General features: G+C 48.0%; 2 protein-coding genes across 4 annotated transcripts in view; one reads left to right on the forward strand and one right to left on the reverse strand.

Moving 5' to 3' along the window:
* The first annotated feature begins 253 nt into the window (after positions 1–253).
* Positions 254–8,933, forward strand: tex11 (testis expressed 11). Of its 3 annotated transcripts, XM_062475751.1 has the most exons (29): positions 261–415; positions 794–906; positions 993–1,077; positions 1,315–1,394; positions 1,541–1,621; positions 1,731–1,850; positions 2,066–2,146; positions 2,289–2,374; positions 2,487–2,544; positions 2,680–2,775; positions 2,863–2,944; positions 3,051–3,129; positions 3,254–3,408; positions 3,801–3,886; positions 4,005–4,142; positions 4,370–4,472; positions 4,583–4,707; positions 4,822–4,907; positions 5,240–5,293; positions 5,404–5,444; positions 5,582–5,668; positions 5,783–5,853; positions 6,086–6,199; positions 6,479–6,551; positions 6,697–6,846; positions 7,000–7,108; positions 7,267–7,387; positions 7,942–8,109; positions 8,445–8,933. In XM_062475751.1, the coding sequence occupies exons 1-29, from the start codon at positions 388–390 to the stop codon at positions 8,514–8,516; spliced, it is 2,742 nt and encodes a 913-aa protein (XP_062331735.1). In that variant the 5' UTR covers positions 261–387; the 3' UTR covers positions 8,517–8,933. The 3 variants fall into 3 exon arrangements, with proteins under 3 accessions (XP_062331737.1, XP_062331736.1, XP_062331735.1); XM_062475752.1 differs by lacking the exon at positions 8,445–8,933 and having other exon boundaries at positions 257–415; positions 7,267–7,449; positions 7,942–8,105; XM_062475753.1 differs by lacking the exons at positions 7,267–7,387; positions 7,942–8,109; positions 8,445–8,933 and having other exon boundaries at positions 254–415; positions 6,697–6,929.
* Positions 8,934–9,277: 344 nt separating this feature from the next.
* Positions 9,278–16,217, reverse strand: part of dlg3 (discs, large homolog 3 (Drosophila)) — an 88,971-nt gene continuing 82,031 nt past the window's right edge. Inside the window, 8 exon segments of the mRNA XM_062475754.1 lie at positions 9,278–12,034; positions 12,177–12,268; positions 12,380–12,489; positions 12,730–12,902; positions 13,029–13,130; positions 13,247–13,297; positions 13,633–13,674; positions 15,381–15,480. Coding sequence (XP_062331738.1) covers positions 11,928–12,034; positions 12,177–12,268; positions 12,380–12,489; positions 12,730–12,902; positions 13,029–13,130; positions 13,247–13,297; positions 13,633–13,674; positions 15,381–15,480 — 777 coding nt within the window. The 3' untranslated portion in view covers positions 9,278–11,927.

Genomic DNA, 16,217 nt, shown 5'->3' on the forward strand with positions numbered 1-16,217 from the left:
TAAACTAGTACTCCATGACATTGTCTAAAAGTGCAATAGAGAAAGGGGGCTGGTATTTTTGTGTGACAAAAGTGAAAAATCAATAGGTCTGGTTTAGGCCTACTGTGAGTAGGCTACCATCTAGAGGCTAAATAGTGGTAACGCTACTTTCCCAAATGCTGTTGATGGCAGCAGCAAGCGTTAAAAAATACATAGGAACTTAATTAGTTTAAAACTTTTTAATTTAACAGTCCATTAACAGTACAATCGCTCACCCCAGGAAGTGGAACAGATCCACCTGGCATGGCTCGAGCTTTCCTCTGGGTTCTGGTTCCCCGTCAGCATTCATTTAAGGTTGTGCTTTTCTAACTCACTAGTTAGTTGGTTCTTTAAAATAATCTTCTCATCATGGAAGGCCTTGTCTCGAAAGTGAAGTGTGAGTAACTATCTAAGTGGGTTGATTAAACAATAATTATGATGATCAATCTCAATTACTGTTACCTGAACTGTAAAAGACCTGTTGGGAAAAAATCTAGCTAGGTTAACTTGACAACTAGCTCGTAGAAAAGAGACGTTAGCTAGCTAACTAAATCGGAGCTCGTGAGTGAATAACGTAGAGCTAGCTCAGTGTCGAGGCTGCAGATTTTACTTAGTCGCTATAATATAGTATAACGACTAAGTAAATATTATTTATGCTGATAAAAACAAACATTGTTGGCACTCTTGAGCTGCTGGTTTTATCATCGCTGGTTTTTGTACAAACAAATGTTTCTCTTCATTCAGCCTTCATGACCCTTTCTTGATGTAATTCTAGGTCTCACAGAGAATCTATTGATGAAACATCAAGCAAACACTGAAGACATAATCGAGAAGCTCTTTGGTGAAAGCTCTGTGTTAGAAGACTATCCAAATTCACAGGATCCTCAGGTAAAGAGCACTTGCACAGATGTAGCTGTATCGATCATGTGTCATTTAGGATGTGTGTCATTTTGGCACATCTGGGTATTTTTCAGCTTGAAGAATGTGCAATCCAGCTGTGGAACTGGGCAGTTACTAAACGTGTTGGTACAGCTATTAATGAGCTTCAGAAAGCAAAAGGTAACTAAGAAAGCTCTCGAGCAATAAAGTAATTACCGACTATAAGCTAATACATCCGATATGTGATTTCTGAAAGTCTGTTTAAGGATTAAGATTTAGATTTTGGAATGGAGATTGACTCATCTTGGAGTCAAAACACGTAGTTCACTAATAATATACAGTGTGCAATAAGACTAACTGAAATAGCTGATTCTGAGTCCATGTGTTGCTGTGTTGCTGTTGTGTTCCTCTTGTTAGTGCGTCATGTTGCTTGCTGTCTACTGTACTGTTGTGATACGGAGAATCCAAAAGAGGGCGCTGTCCGCAAGCAGATTTTGGTATAATCAACAATTTAGTTCAGTTCAATTTTATAACATTAGTATTCGGATAAACCATGTAACCATGCCAATAACAGTATAATACTACATTGTACTATATTAATGCACACTTTCTATCATTATTATTATTATTTATATTTTTACAGATGGCAAGCAAGACAGGGAGAACATGGCTGGATTGCAAAAAGCCCCAGCTTGCAGATAACTTTTTAAATCTAGCGGTCAAAGTAAACATAGTATTTTCCATCTTGAACAAGTATTTCCACAATAATAATGTAAGTGAAATGGCCTCAACCTTCTTTAAGCCCTAACACAATCACCATGTTGCACCCGTAGAGTTTGGAGACCCTGTACAGCAAACTAACTTCCAGAGGTGATGGAGCAACTGACATCAACACATCCAAAGGAGACGTGGAGAAGGACCTGCTCCGAGTTCTCTCCTACCAGGCAGAGTCGGTGAGCTCTCAGAAATATGCGCTGTTGAGCACATGACACAATGTGAATTTGTTCTTGTGAAATCTGTCAACTTCAAAATGAGATTTTCACACACCTGCAGTAAGAGGGTGTGAGGCAGGAAAACGTGTTATGTCTGCTCAATAAATTAAACATATTCTATGAGTTGCATCTGACTTATTGATATAACTTTTGACATTGTGTCCATGTCTATGCAGGCTCTGGCCCAGGATAAGCAGCAAGAGGCAGTGGACTGTATGCAGCGCTGCAAAGACATGCTGATGAGGCTCCCGAAAGAGGTGGGAAACTCAGCCACAAAAGAGGAACTCACACAAAACCTCACAAATAGAACAATTATTTTTTTGAAGGCAGTATTTCAACATGTGACAACATGTTGGTTACATAACAGGTGGCCATTCTTATGCTCTTTATTCCTCTCAGGGTGGATATCTCTCTCTCATGTGCTATAACTTTGGAGTGGACACTTTCAATCTAAAAAAGTACGAGGAGAGTTCTTTCTGGTTGAGGTAACGATTCTGGATTTCATCCCAACAACATGACCATATGGACAACCTGTTACAGTGCAGTGTTGCATTGCAGAAATTGTTTTGACTAGAAACCAATTGTTTTGTTTTTCAGTCAAAGTTATGACATAGGGAAGACAAATGCAAAATACTCCCCGGGTGCTGAGGTTCAAGTAAGATCTGTGCAGCTTGTTTCCTATTGTACATAACATAATACCACCTCTTACATAAAAACTGCTCCTGTATGTTGATTTAGCTTGACCACAAATTGGTGCTTCGATAACACTTAAACACATCCTTGTCTCAAGGCTAAAGTTCTGAGGCTCCTAGCCACTGTTTATCTTGAATGGGACTGTCAGAAGTTTCACGAGAAAGCTCTCAATGCTGTGAGCTTAGCCAACAAGGTAAACCAACACATGATGCACCTAGATAGTAAAAAATGTGTGCATAAAATGTGTCTTAATAACTTGAGATTTTGTCAAACTTGTTAGGAGAGGGTTCACCCCTCTGGACTCTACTTGAAGATGAGAATACTTCTAAGATGTGGTGCCCAGGAGGAACACATAAGAGCTGGTCAGTAGAACTACAGTGTCATCATCACCCACTCACTGTGAACAGCCACACTGCTCCTTTCTTGAATGCGGTAGTGAGTGATTAAAAGACAATGTTTTCTGGTCAGGGTTTACAGACATGCTAGACTCTGAGGTCCCTCTGGAGGTTTGTCTGAGCATGGTGAAGATGCTCATGGCCGAAGACAGGTAGAATCACACCTTCGTCAGCTCCACATTTGACCCGACTCCAGCAATGATCAGTGCATGACAACAACGACACGAATGTCAACTCCATGGAGTGACAACTCTGCTGTGTCTGGATGTTTCACAGGGAGACGTTGGCCTTTGACTCTCTGAAGAGGGTGTGTCAGCACTTTGAGTCGTCGTCGTCGGAGCTGGGCAGCGCCCTGGTCCTACACATCGAGCTGCTGCTGCAGAGGGGGAAGGAGCTGCTGGCCAGACAGAAGATAGAGGACGTCATCACAGGTAGCACACACACACACACCCAGGACGGTACTGGGACAGTGAGGAAAAAAGGTAGTTGCGAACCCTGGCCACGCCCACGATGAGGCTCCTGCCCATGAGGAGGAGGAAGAGGGAGGAGGAGGAAGAGGGAGGAGGAGGAAGAGGGAGGAGGAGGAAGATGGAGGAGGAGGAAGAGGGAGGAGGAAGAAGAGGAAGAGGGAGGAGGAAGAGGGAGGAGGAGGAAGAGGGAGGAGGAAGAGGGAGGAGGAGGAAGATGGAGGAGGAAGAGGAAGAGGGAGGAGGAAGAGGGAGGAGGAGGAAGAGGGAGGAGGAGGAAGAGGGAGGAGGGTGTCAGAGCAGTGAGGTGTGAGTGGTGCAGCTGAGTGTGACGGACAGCTTCTGTTTCCCCCCAGGACACCACACTGGACGACAGCTCCCCCCCCAGACCCTCACCACTCTGCATCTGCTGCTCTGGGACAAGGCCTCCCACAACTTTGAGGTAGCAGTCACCCTCCGAGGCAGAGCAGCCGCCTGAATGTGGATTATTAACGGTCGTGTTTTTGTCCAAGGGAGGCCCCGGAGTTTGATATTTCAAAGACTGAGTGTGTCTGCTCCAGGGTAAGAGCTACTCAGAGGCTCTGCAGTGGTACAACTACTCCCTGAGCTTCTACAAGGCAGGGCAGACGGAGGGCAACCTGGCCAAGCTGCAGAGGAACAGAGCCTCCTGCTTCCTGCACCTGCAGCAGCTGGAGAAGGTCGCCAATACACCCAAACACATACTGTACTACACCACACACACCCAAACACATACTGTACTACACCACACACACCCATACACATACTGTACTACACCACACACACCCAAACACATACTGTACTACACCACACACACCCATACACATACTGTATGCTATGGTGTCAAGGGGCAGACCTCTGTCTCAAAAGACAGGAACTAACAGTGTGTGTGTGGCTGGGTGTGTAGGCCAAAGAGGCAATTAAGGAGGCAGAAAGATGTGATCCAACCAGCATCTTTACTCAGTTCAGCATTTACAAGATTTCTATCCAGGAGAATAACGTGGAGAAAGGTAATCATCGTTATACAAAGTGCTGTCCCTCTCCTGGTGTTAGTGTGGCTAGGGCCGAGGTCTCATGTGTGTGTGGTGCGTGCGTGCGTGCGTGCGTGTGTGTGCACCAGCTGTGGAGGCGGTGAAGGCCATCGGCGTGCTGGCCTGCGGTCCGGTGAGCAGTGAGGACAGACTGCTGGTGTGTGAGGACGCTGCCTCCAGCCTCCTCAGCCTGGCTGCTCAGATCGCTCTGGAGGTGGGCCTTCACACAGGGCTGGGTGGATCTCCTGGGCACTCCAGGAGGCTGCTCACCGTCTCTGAACTAGCTGGGGGCGTGGTGGTGATGACGTGTCTCCCTGGTCTCCTCCAGAACGAGCAGCAAGACACGGCCATCAAGGCTCTGGAGAGCTTGTGTGAACATTCACAGGACGGCCCTCAGGTTGTGAAAGCTCTCAGGTCCGTTAGCTGTGGACGCACGCGCACACACACACACAATCAGTGCACAGACCACACTCACTCACGCTTGGTTTGAATGTTCGCTCAATATGTTGATACGAACGTGAACAAACGTCTAACGAATACTTGGGTCCCATCCGGCAGTCCTCTTGGATAAAGCTGTGTCATGCTGTAAGAAATGCTTCTAAAGTACCGTGATGTTGCCGTGCTTCCCTCTGATCCACTGCCCTATATTCCTGTTCCTCCTCCCGTGGGGATGTGTGCCTCTGTGCACCACAGTCAGTAGGTGAGAGAAAAGAGGCCGTCAGCTCTCTCCATTCCCTGTGTTTCAGGTGTTTGGTTCGCCTGGTGCTGTCAACCCTGGAAAAAGCAAGTGAGGAGATGAGGTCAGTTTGGTGGTTTCTTTTGACAGTAGACTGTTGCATGTTTAAGGGGTTAGTGGTGGGTTTACTCCTTTAGTTTGTAGTCTTATTAACATCCATACCTCTCTGTACAGGCATGCCAATCTGGACGTCCTGTTGTCTTATCTTAGAATGGGTGAGTATACACTATTCTTACTGCCATTACTGATTCTCTGGCAAGCCCTCATGGCATATTTTAGCAGTTGAGTCTTTTTGACTGCGCTGTATTTGACACGTATTTAACTTGGTGTTGCTTGTTTTGTGTCACCCCAGCACTGCAGAGAGTGTCGGAGCTGAGCCCTGGGCCCAGCATGGCGGGGGCGCCGCGCTCAGAGGATGCCAACTGGTTCAGGAAGATCGGTACTTTACTGTAGATCCACTGCTACGACATCGCTGCAAACCTGCAACACCGGGCCCATCCATCACCCTGTTTCATGTTGGCACTTTGCGGTGCCTAAACTGTGTGTGTTTCAGCTTGGAACTCGGCTCTGCAGTGTGAGAGCAGCCCTGGCAGGATGAGGGATTTCTTTGTGCTCTCCTACCAGGCAAGGCCCCATTAGCATCACTCTGAGAATTGATCTGTATCTGTGCAGGTGTGGATCAATAAGAGCCGCACAAGGCCTCAGATAAACAAATGTGTACACCAGCATTTTCAACTTTCAGCCGTTGAAAGGAGAGGATTCTGATTTGCTTAGCCGGGGCCCACTCCTAATGATAAGGAGGGACGTCTGCAAAAAGAAAGTAATCTGTGTGTGTGTTTGTGTGTGATATGTGCAGCTGTCCCAGCTGTGCCCTCCAGACCGTGCAGTGTTGATGGGCCAGAAGACGTGCCTGCTCATGGCTGCTGCTGCCTCTCTGGAGCTCTGCAGGAAGTCTCCCCACTCCGACCAGGTGTGCCACACACACACACACACTCTCTTCCTCCGTGCCCACATAAGTCTCCCACATTAGTACGCTCTCCATCCACACAGATGAAAATGTACCGAGACCAGCGGAGAGGGGCAGTAAGTGACTAACCGTGCTATCAGGACTGGCGTACTGTTGTTGCTCATTTTGAAACCTGGTTGATGAGAAAAAGACACCACTAGATGGCGATGCTGAAGACCCATTGATGCCACAGCAGTAGTGTGAACGTGTGTGTCTGTGTGTGTGTGTACTCTGTGTTCCCAGACCGAGCAGCTAACACAAGCCCTGGAGCACATTCAGATCTGCTGGGAGGTGTGGAAGACTCTGAAAGCCTCAGGTGCCCCTCAGCTCCTCCATTATAGACCTGCTCTCCCACAGTGCCTCTACTGTACACACACACACACACCACTACCCTGTACTCCAACCAAGCCATATGAGCCAGTGACCATGTTGTGATCCACATGTGATGTAACCAACACCAGGGGACTTCCCCAAGGACCCCACCGACACGCTGCTGCTGCTGTATGAGTTTGAGGCCCGCGCCAAGCTCAACGACCCCCGAGTGGAGACAGTGCTGGAGTCCGTTCTGGAGATAGAGTGCATTGAAGCCAAGGTGTTAGAGACCCTCGCAGGTCAGGGCAACTCAAATCACGCCGAAACCCTCACAAAAACAACCACCCAGGGTAGATGCAGCACTGAACAGTGATCATCATCGGTCAGTTCATATGTCTGTAGATGACGTCGAGCTAGGGCGCGTGTATCTTGACGAGTGTGTCCGTGTGCAGCGTTGGCCATGGAGCCCCCGGCCCACTTCCCCCTGCTGTGTAAGAAGGCCCTGAGGATCGCTCTGGCCCTACACCGGAAGCAGCCCCACACAGACCTGGCCCGCTGCAGGTGATCCCACCCCACCACTCCCACTCCAGCATGGTCCTCTGGTCAGCCGAGGCTGGTTCCCCATCAGCCTGAGCTCAAGCTGGGTGCCCTCTGTGTGTTTCTCTCAACGCCGATGTGTGTGTGTGTGTGTGTGTGTGTGTGTGGGGGGACCCTCCCAGTCAGTGTGTCCACAGCCTGATCCAGCTGTCCCTGCCCAGCGGGGTGTCAGAGGTCGAGGCCAGGGTGCTGGAGGAGGTGTGGGGCTACTACGAGGAGGCCCTGTCAATCATCGTCGCCGCAGTGAGTCAACTCCAATCACAGGAGGGCAACACGCGCGCACCACCAGCATCCCTGGCAGCACTGTAATTACCCCCTTCCACCCCCTGCCCGCTGCAGCTTTGAAAGCATCTCCTGTTTAGTTTTTTTTTTTTATCAATGGGCTTTCAGCAGCACTTCAATTAGCAGATGCTTCCATTCACCATCCCCTTCCTGCCATTTGGATGCTAATGTACTGTACAAGCCATCACTCTGCTGCTGCGCTGCTGGGCCTTTGAAAGAGGCATCGCATTACTGAGCCATTACGCCGCTTTATGTACAAGGCACACACACGCCTTCATATGCAACTCCGACCCAATACTGTACACCCTCATATATCTGTGGAACATCCTATGATAACCCTCCGCCATGTGCGTGGAGGCAGGCCGTCGTACGAGCATGTTCTCGTCCGCGTCCTCCCGCCTCGTGACGGCCTCCAGCACGCCAACGCAGGGCTCAGGTGAGCACAGCCAGGCGCCCCTGAAGCGCACACACACACAGCCAGCTGACAGCGGTCGCTGTGGCTGTCTGTTGTCCAGGCGGAGGACTTCCCAGAGATGGAGATCCTGTGGCTGCTGACGCGAGCCTGGAACACGGGCATCCTGCTGTACTGCCTGGCCCAGTACCCCGCAGCCGAGAGGTGGTGCGGCCTAGCCATGAGCTTCCTCTGCCACCTGGGCTCCCTGCAGGACAGCTACCAGACGCAGGTACCCCCGCAGGGGGAGGGAACTGGGGGGAGGGGGAAGACTGGGGCTGGAGAGAGGGAGGGAGCAACGTAAACAGGGGAAGGAAAGGGGGGTAAAGTGAGAGAGGGGACTGGGGGGAGGGACCAGCAGTGGAGGAGAGAGGTTGGTGACAGCTGGGTAGTGAAAATATGCAAGTCATTCTGCTAATGAAGTGAGATTTGTCCCAAGAAAGACTAATCCAATGTCTTATGAGACATCGTCTTAGAAGTCGTGTACGGTAGACAAAGGAATGTCTTTACCTGTAAGCAGAAATATCTGGATATGCTGGTATCACTTTTTTTGTTGTCTGCCCGAAGATGTCAGGTCTCTACAGTGAAATCCTAGACAGGTTGGACAAAGCCAAGAAGAGCCTGATCATGGAGGAATGATGTTTTAGGTGAGCCGACCTCTGTCCCCGGAGACCTCGTCTACTGGTGTCTGAAGGAGCTGGATGTGTTTCATATGCTCTAGTTTGTTACTGTTCTGTGTTTTGCTGTTCTTATACAGCTCAAAAAATGAATTCAACGTGAAACCTAATTTATTACAGTTTGTAAAAAAAGAAAAGAATGTTGAAATAAAATGCACATCAGTTTGATAACCGAGTCACATATTTTATTATTTTCAAACAAATAAACTCTTGTCAAGTCCCCAAAAAATAAACCCAAACAAAAAAAAGGTTGCAGGAGTGTGTTCGCTCATCATAACTAGGACAGGGAAGACCTTGTGGCCCAGTGTCCTGGTAGGCTATACCACCTGCAGTGACAGGAAGGGAATTACTGTACAATCAAAGGGTTCAGGTTCGCAAGCACTTAACCGTCACATTAACAACTCATCACCCAAAAGGACAAACCAGAAACCCTAACCCCCCGAAAAAAACATATGTCATCGCCATCTCTCTCACTGGGACAAAGAACCTTGTTCAGTTCAACACACTCAGAGGCATTCAAGTTCAATCTAGTCTGATACCACAACCTCAATGGAGAGTTCAAATAAAATCAAGTTCTTTGGGCTTTATTGACATGGCTGACCGAGGTATAAATACCAGACACATTGTTAACAGTCAGCTGTGTTTCAACTGAATACCAGACGACCAATTCTAAAACTTCTAAATGAGATATTGATCAATGCTTCTGGCTTGTGTGATGTCATCTTGTAGGTTTGCTGCCTGCGTTTCATTTTATTTTATATATATATATATATATATTTGTTTTGTTTTTTACATATTTTTTTAATCTATACACCCAGACACATTCCACAAGAAATCACAAGTAGACAGGCCCTACTTGAGGGAATTCAATTCCCAACTGACTAGTTCAAAGTGTTCCAATAGGCAGCTGAAGAGATTTGTTTATAGAGAAATACCAACAATACGGCACATTTGTATGGAAATGATATCTCAGAATAGCTCAAAGTTTACTTACCTGACATTTGTGATCTATAAAACATGTTTGTCCCAGTTTGTTTCACACATGCATGAAGCACAGGTGAGGGGGCTCTGCTGGGGGAGGGGCATATTTACATTTTACAGCTACCACACCCTTTTTGAAACAGTCTGCAAGCAGTTTATAAATGGCTCTGTTCCCTTCAGTTTATTCCCTGAACTCTGGTTTTGACACAGGTAAATGACAGCTGGTTTAGCAGTGGTGCCTGGCAGGTAGACACCTGTTCAGAAAATGCCTGCAGGTACAGGTGCTCTGGGGGCAGGGGGAGCAAGGGGCCCAGAGGGCGAGGGTACCACTTCCTGTTGAGTGGGAGGAAGCTGGTCTGGCTCTCTGATGGCTGAGTTAAAAAATGAAAATAAAAACGCCTTTCCCCTCTTCAGAAAAAAACCTAAATGTTCACAGGGTCAGGGGCCACAGTATTCCTTCTTCAAGTCAGACACGTCCCCTCCCTCACATGTACACAAACACAGTGCCAAGATCCCTACAGGAACATAGGACGGGTCGCTTCAATCCTGCTGGATCCACACAGCCAAGTCATGCAAGGGTTACCAAACTGGTGGTCTTGACAAAGCTTTACCACACCTTACTAAAAAGAAAAAAAGATAAGACATAATACATCCTCTTATTAAAATGATTCGATTGCAGATGCCTTTAAAATGCGCAGAGGCAGTTGCCAGTGCGCTCTCCTTCACGTCTAGACAGCTGTGAACTCTCTGTTCCGCCTCGCCACTCAGACATGGCCCTGGAGTCTCGGGGGAAATGGGATCTGTGCATTAGAATCCTGAGCTGGCCTAGCTCGCCCCGGACATACCATAGGGCTCAACACAGTGGTTAAACACCTGCCCGGAACATATTGAAAAATAATTCTTAAATTTCATAGCTACACAAAATACAAGATTTAATGTAACCCATCTTTAGTGTTTTTTTCCCAAGGGTGAGGGTGGGGTGGGTAGGAGGGGGGACAATCCAAAACTGGTTATATTGACTCTTTAATTGTTAGGACATCCAATACAATTATTGTCTTGTTCTACCCGTTTTAAGGCCACCGTCATGGTGGCGTACAGGACAGTACCATGTGACCATTCAATCAGAAGAGAATCATCTTGGAAGGCAGAGAGTGTAATAGGGTGGTCTACTGCGTAACATGGGTGAGGAGGCTATTGCTGCCCAAATTGAAAAATCCAATAAATCTTCTATATTACACATGAAAAGGGGTTAAAATACAAGGGGGGAATAGGAAGCTACAGAGGTCCGACTCTGCATGTTATCTATTGCACTCACAAGTTGTAGGCCTCCCTGGAAGCAAGAGGAGAACACAGAGAAAGTGATGATTAAGAAAAAAAGAATCTCCGGGTGGATTATTTGTAGCCTTCCTCACAAGGTACAGGTAGTCAAAGAACACAATTAGTATTTGATGTAAGGCAGTTTGGTGTTTTGCAGAGAGCCCAGTTACACTTCTCTACCCCCATCCTTTACACAGAGCAGCTCAAAACCACAAGCGCAAAATCCCACAAAAAAACAAAAAACAAAGAAATGAAATCTAACAGCCCTCCAAATAGACAATTCTAGTGAAGTGTAAAACGTGTCGTTTTTAATATGTAGTAAAATCTCTGTAGGATTTTATCATTTATCTTGTGATTTTCATAATATAAATGTAGAGATTCGTAACTCATTTTCTTCCTTCTGTTCCGCCTCCAAAGAAGTCTTTATCAGCTGCAGTGCAAACAACTGGCAGCAGATCAAACAGCAAGCTGGTTCATGATAAATAGATCACCAGTTTGTAGGCTTCTTTCTCCATTGAGATCCTCCGCAGTTATTATAAACAAGAGAGATGACTCCACGAAATGTACCATCAGCTGGGCTTGATTTGATCCAGTCCTTGTAGAAAAACAACAACCCTTAATTGGTCTTCGCATTTCATCTGGCGCGTCTTTTTTAATGTGATTTGATGAACATTTACAAAGTGTTCCAACTTATGATTGGTCTCTTACTCCCCGCAACGTCTTTGAATCCCCGACTCCTCACTCCAGCATTCTGTAAAACATTCTGATCTTCACTGTCAGTCCGATTTCACAAAAAGGATTCATTCTTTTTTCCCTTTTTTGTTTTAAATGACAAATTCATTTTGGAATGGCATTTCCAGTCTTCAATGGATTTGCTGAGAAACTCATGCAGGGGTGTGAACAGTCACAGTAATGGTGATAAGACTTCTTTTCATTTGAGAGTAACATAATGATGACACTAAAACTTGATATGAAACATATCTTCAAAAAAGGGGGAGGAGCTATTTAGGTATGGGCGGGGTCTCAGGGAGGTGGGAGGAGTTCTGCAGAGCAGCAGACGGGACTGACTGGGACCTCAGAGCTTCTCTGCGGATGGGATCCAGATGTAGGGACCCGATTGTTCCTCGATGATCAGCTTGATTTTGTTGTAGATCTCCTCTAGTGAGTCACCCTGTACAATGGCTGTGGAAGGGGGGAGGGAGAAGGAGGAGATGGAGGGAGGGAGAAAGAGGGCGGGGAGAAAATATTTTGAGTATATTGTATTACATGTCTGGAAAATGCTCGTCCGTGAAGAAAAATTCGTATCTAGACCTCCAGGGCTTACCTGTAAAGAATTCTCCAAACTCTTGTTCAAGCTTCATGGCTTTGTCGAACACTTTATTAGCCTGCTCGTATGTCTGCCTCTTATTCATGTCCCTGGAAGACACAGGCAGGGTTACACACTGCTGCTATGTGGAGGCTGAACAAGGCAGGCAGCAAAAAACCATACAACAGTGGACAGGACCATTCCATTCCCCCTAAACTTACATTAGAGCTTCAATGGATTTTGGTTTGATGAAGATTGCGATCGAATAAAGTTGTGCTTGTTGCAGTCGCTTTATAGCATTCCCAGACACGTCAAGAATACAGTGTTTTCCCTGTGGAAAAGGAGGGAGAGGCAGTGAATACATAACACCAAATAAAAAGTCTTAGATTTCACCAGGAATTAATGACGGGTTTTGTTCCTGGCATCTAGGCTTCAGCGATTTAAGGCTTGCTATTTTGGGTACAGTGGTAGCTTTCACAACGACGGTGGTTTCGAATACTTGATTGTCTGAGGTACATTTTAAGACTCCTGGAACAAACAAGCGCTGGCTGCATGACGTGAACAGACCTACCCTCTCAGCCACAGCTCTGACAGACAGGATGCTGGTCCCGTACAGGTTCTCGTTGAACTGGCCCGCCTCGATGAACTTATTGTCCTGGATGTCCTTCTCCATCTGCTCTCGCGAGGCCACAAAGTGGTAGTCCTGGCCGTCCATCTCGTTCTCCCGCCGCGGACGAGTTGTGTCTGCAGGGAGGGACACAGTCACAACAGACACGGGCTCATGAGGGACTTGTCGTTCGTGCCGCGAGGTCTCTAGTTGGTTCGCGCGCTCTGGGGATGGAACATGTGTTCACTGTTGTATATACTCACGGGGAACGCAGGAGCCAAATTTGTGAGGGAACTCTGAGATGAGGTCATCGTTGACTCTGTCCTTCATGGGGCCCAGGATGATCACAGGCCTGGTGTAATGAACTGGGAGAGGAGACGGGTGCAGGGAGAGACGGGTCAGACAACATGTTTGTGATCTAAATGTTCCCGTCCTCAGTGCCTGATGCACATCTACGATGAGGGTGTCAGGGTTCACTTACTCTCCTGTCGGATCACTGGCTCGTAGGAGAGAATGGTGTCCTCCTGACCCTCTGCGGAACAGAAAGGAAACATCATCAGGAACCAAGTGTCTTACAGTCCCCCCCCCCCCCCCCCCCCGAGGAATGTCTCAGGAAATCCCTGTGTTGGATTAACTGTACAGCAGGACTTTCCCCCCAGTCTTTTCATGCAGCTGGATCTCCCATAACGGCACATTAAAAAAGGGGCCTGGATGCATCTACTAAGAGTGTGATATCATCCCAGAGGAATTTCCAAGTGGCCACAAACGGCTGAAACAGAGCGGCCGTGGACACGGCCCTGAGGAGAGGCAGCACGCGCCGCTCAGGAGGACAGAGCGTCTCTCTGAGGGGCCGGGAGGGTCACTCACTTGAGCTGCTTTCACTGTCGCTTGTGTTGGAGGTCAGGCATTCTGGAAAATACAAGAACATGTTTAGTAGATCATAGTTGCCAAGCATCAACACATTATATATTAAAAAAATACTCAGGGGTTCTCTCATTTGGACCAAAACATATTTTTGGGTCAAAGGCCGTCAAACGAACATCCAGAGAAAGAACAAGAAAGTGCTGATCCCACTGCACCCCCCAAGGTGAGAGGCAGGACCAGCAGAGAGAGGAGGAAGGACAACAGGTTCACCGCGGCAGCGGGACTCTCTATAGGGGAAGTGGTGGGAGGTGTCAGCAATAGGAAACGGAGCGTTTCCTAAAACCAAGTCCCAGACAACCCAGTCCGCCCCCATGCCAGTATTGTCCTGGATGTGGATTTGTGGCTGGATGTGGATCTGTGGCTGGATGTGGATCTGTGGCTGGATGTGGATCTGTGGCTGGATGTGGATTTGTGGCTGGATGTGGATTTGTGGCTGGATGTGGATCTGTGGCTGGATGTGGATCTGTGGCTGGATGTGGATCTGTGGCTGGATGTGGATTTGTGGCTGGATGTGGATTTGTGGCTGGATGTGGATCTGTGGCTGGATGTGGATTTGTGGCTGGATGTGGATCTGTGGCTGGATGTGGATCTATGTCTGCAGAGAACTATGAGGGCCAAGAGGAAACCCATTGGCACTGTTGGCTGAGGAGGTTGCAGTGGGAGGGCCATTGAGAGGCACTAGAAGGGAGGGCTTGATTAACTACTACACATATCAAAACCCTGTTCTTGGGAAAAACATGGCCTACTGGGCAAGCATCATGGAGCAACTATGGATAAAACACCAGCCCTAGCACTGGCCTCTCTGTACCAAATGGATGTGCTTTTGTGTACAGCGCTTACATTTTTCTTGAGCGTACATGCATCTATCTATATCTGCCTATGCTTAATTCAATACATTATGTATGTTAGGGCGTTAGCCTATGTTTGTGCATGGTACATTGCGTGTGTGTGTGTGGTTTAGCCATTGCCAGCTGGGTCTGCATTGACACAGCGTTCGTGCTCTGAGCTAAGGGGACAGCTGCTTGACACAGGACAACCACACACTTACTCAAACTCTTTGATCCATAAAAGTCATCGCTTAACCCTGGGAAGTCCTAGGTGTCCGGACAGGTGAGAGCAGAAACAAAGAGAAGAGAGCAGACAGGAAGAAGAGGAGGTTAGTGAGAGCTGGGACAGGGCAGAGACAGAGAGGGAGGGTGGGGGAGGGAGTTGTGTGATGCTGGCCTGGTGGAGAACATGGCCTACCTGTCCAGGCCCACCAACACAAGGCACTGTGCTCATTAAGCCTGGGCCTTTATTGCTAATAAGCCCGGGCCTTTCAATTACGCTAGCCCAACCCTGTTAAGATTAGTGTGCTGACCCTTTGGTGCGAGCTTTTTAGCGCTGTGGTCCCAGTTAAGGAGACGTGTTGAGCGTCTGTGGCTGAAGGCCTGTTTGGGACTAACAGGTTCCAGGTCAAGAGCAACACAGTCTCCACTGGGGCCACGGCAGGCAGGCAGGCAGGCAGACCCCCACACCTGAGCAGTCGTCTCTGGGTGGGAGTGAGGGAGGGAGGGGCGGGGGGGTTAGAGGCGCCGAGCATGCGGCTACAGTCTGACCCCCCAGAATGGAAAGATGAGGTTGAGAGAAGGAGGTGTGAAGCATGAAAGGAAAGCGCGAAAACTCCCCTCTGTCCCACAAGCGGTACTCACGTTCGGATTCCACCAACTCCTGCACAATATTCTCCTTGCTCTTGTAAAACGGGAACTTGCGTGAGAGGTTGAAGCTTTTTTTGCGCTTTACTTTGACTGGCTGCTTGGAGATGAGTGGATGGAGGGAGGGGGAGGGGCCCGGTGAGGGGGATGAAACAGAAACACAACAGAACGTGTTTCAATGTGGAGGACATCAAACAATCATGCAAAACGGACCAAACAGAAATCAATGTGGAATCATGATTGAAGTGGGAGAAGCGTGTCGCTGGGGTGAAATGAATGGGGTGAAAACACTAATGTAAAAGGGGAGGCGCTTTTAAGATTCGGTTCACGTTCAACCCTGTGATATTAATATGCATTACTATGAACTGACATTAGTCTTCAAAGTACTGAGGCTTCATAGACAATTTCATAATCGACTTTGCCAATTGAGAATTTCTAAAAATGGTGGAGCCCCAGTGTTGGTAAACCAGGGCATAATCTCATTACTTGACAAGTCAGGACTACATTCATACAGAGATCTATTGTAAAGGACTTAAATAGGTCCAGTTAAGACAGTTGGAAGTCTCCTGGGACCACACTGCTCTCTAGAGAGACTATACAGAGCTGTGATTGTCATGCCAGTAACATAAGCCTGTTCCTCCCTCCCTCTCTCCCTGTCTTCAGTGAGCAGGTGTGCACTCCTGTTCCCATCCCATGGGAGGAGGGACGGAAGGAGGGAGGGACGGAGGGAGGGAGGGAAGGGAGGGAGGGGGGGAGGGGAAGTGGGTTGGCGCCGGCTCCCTGAGAGCCCGGGAGAAACCAGGCCTCCAGAGACCAGGCCTCCAGAGACCAGGC

This window comes from Osmerus eperlanus, chromosome 13 (genome assembly GCF_963692335.1).
Source record: "Osmerus eperlanus chromosome 13, fOsmEpe2.1, whole genome shotgun sequence".
Taxonomy (NCBI): Eukaryota; Metazoa; Chordata; class Actinopteri; order Osmeriformes; family Osmeridae; genus Osmerus; species Osmerus eperlanus.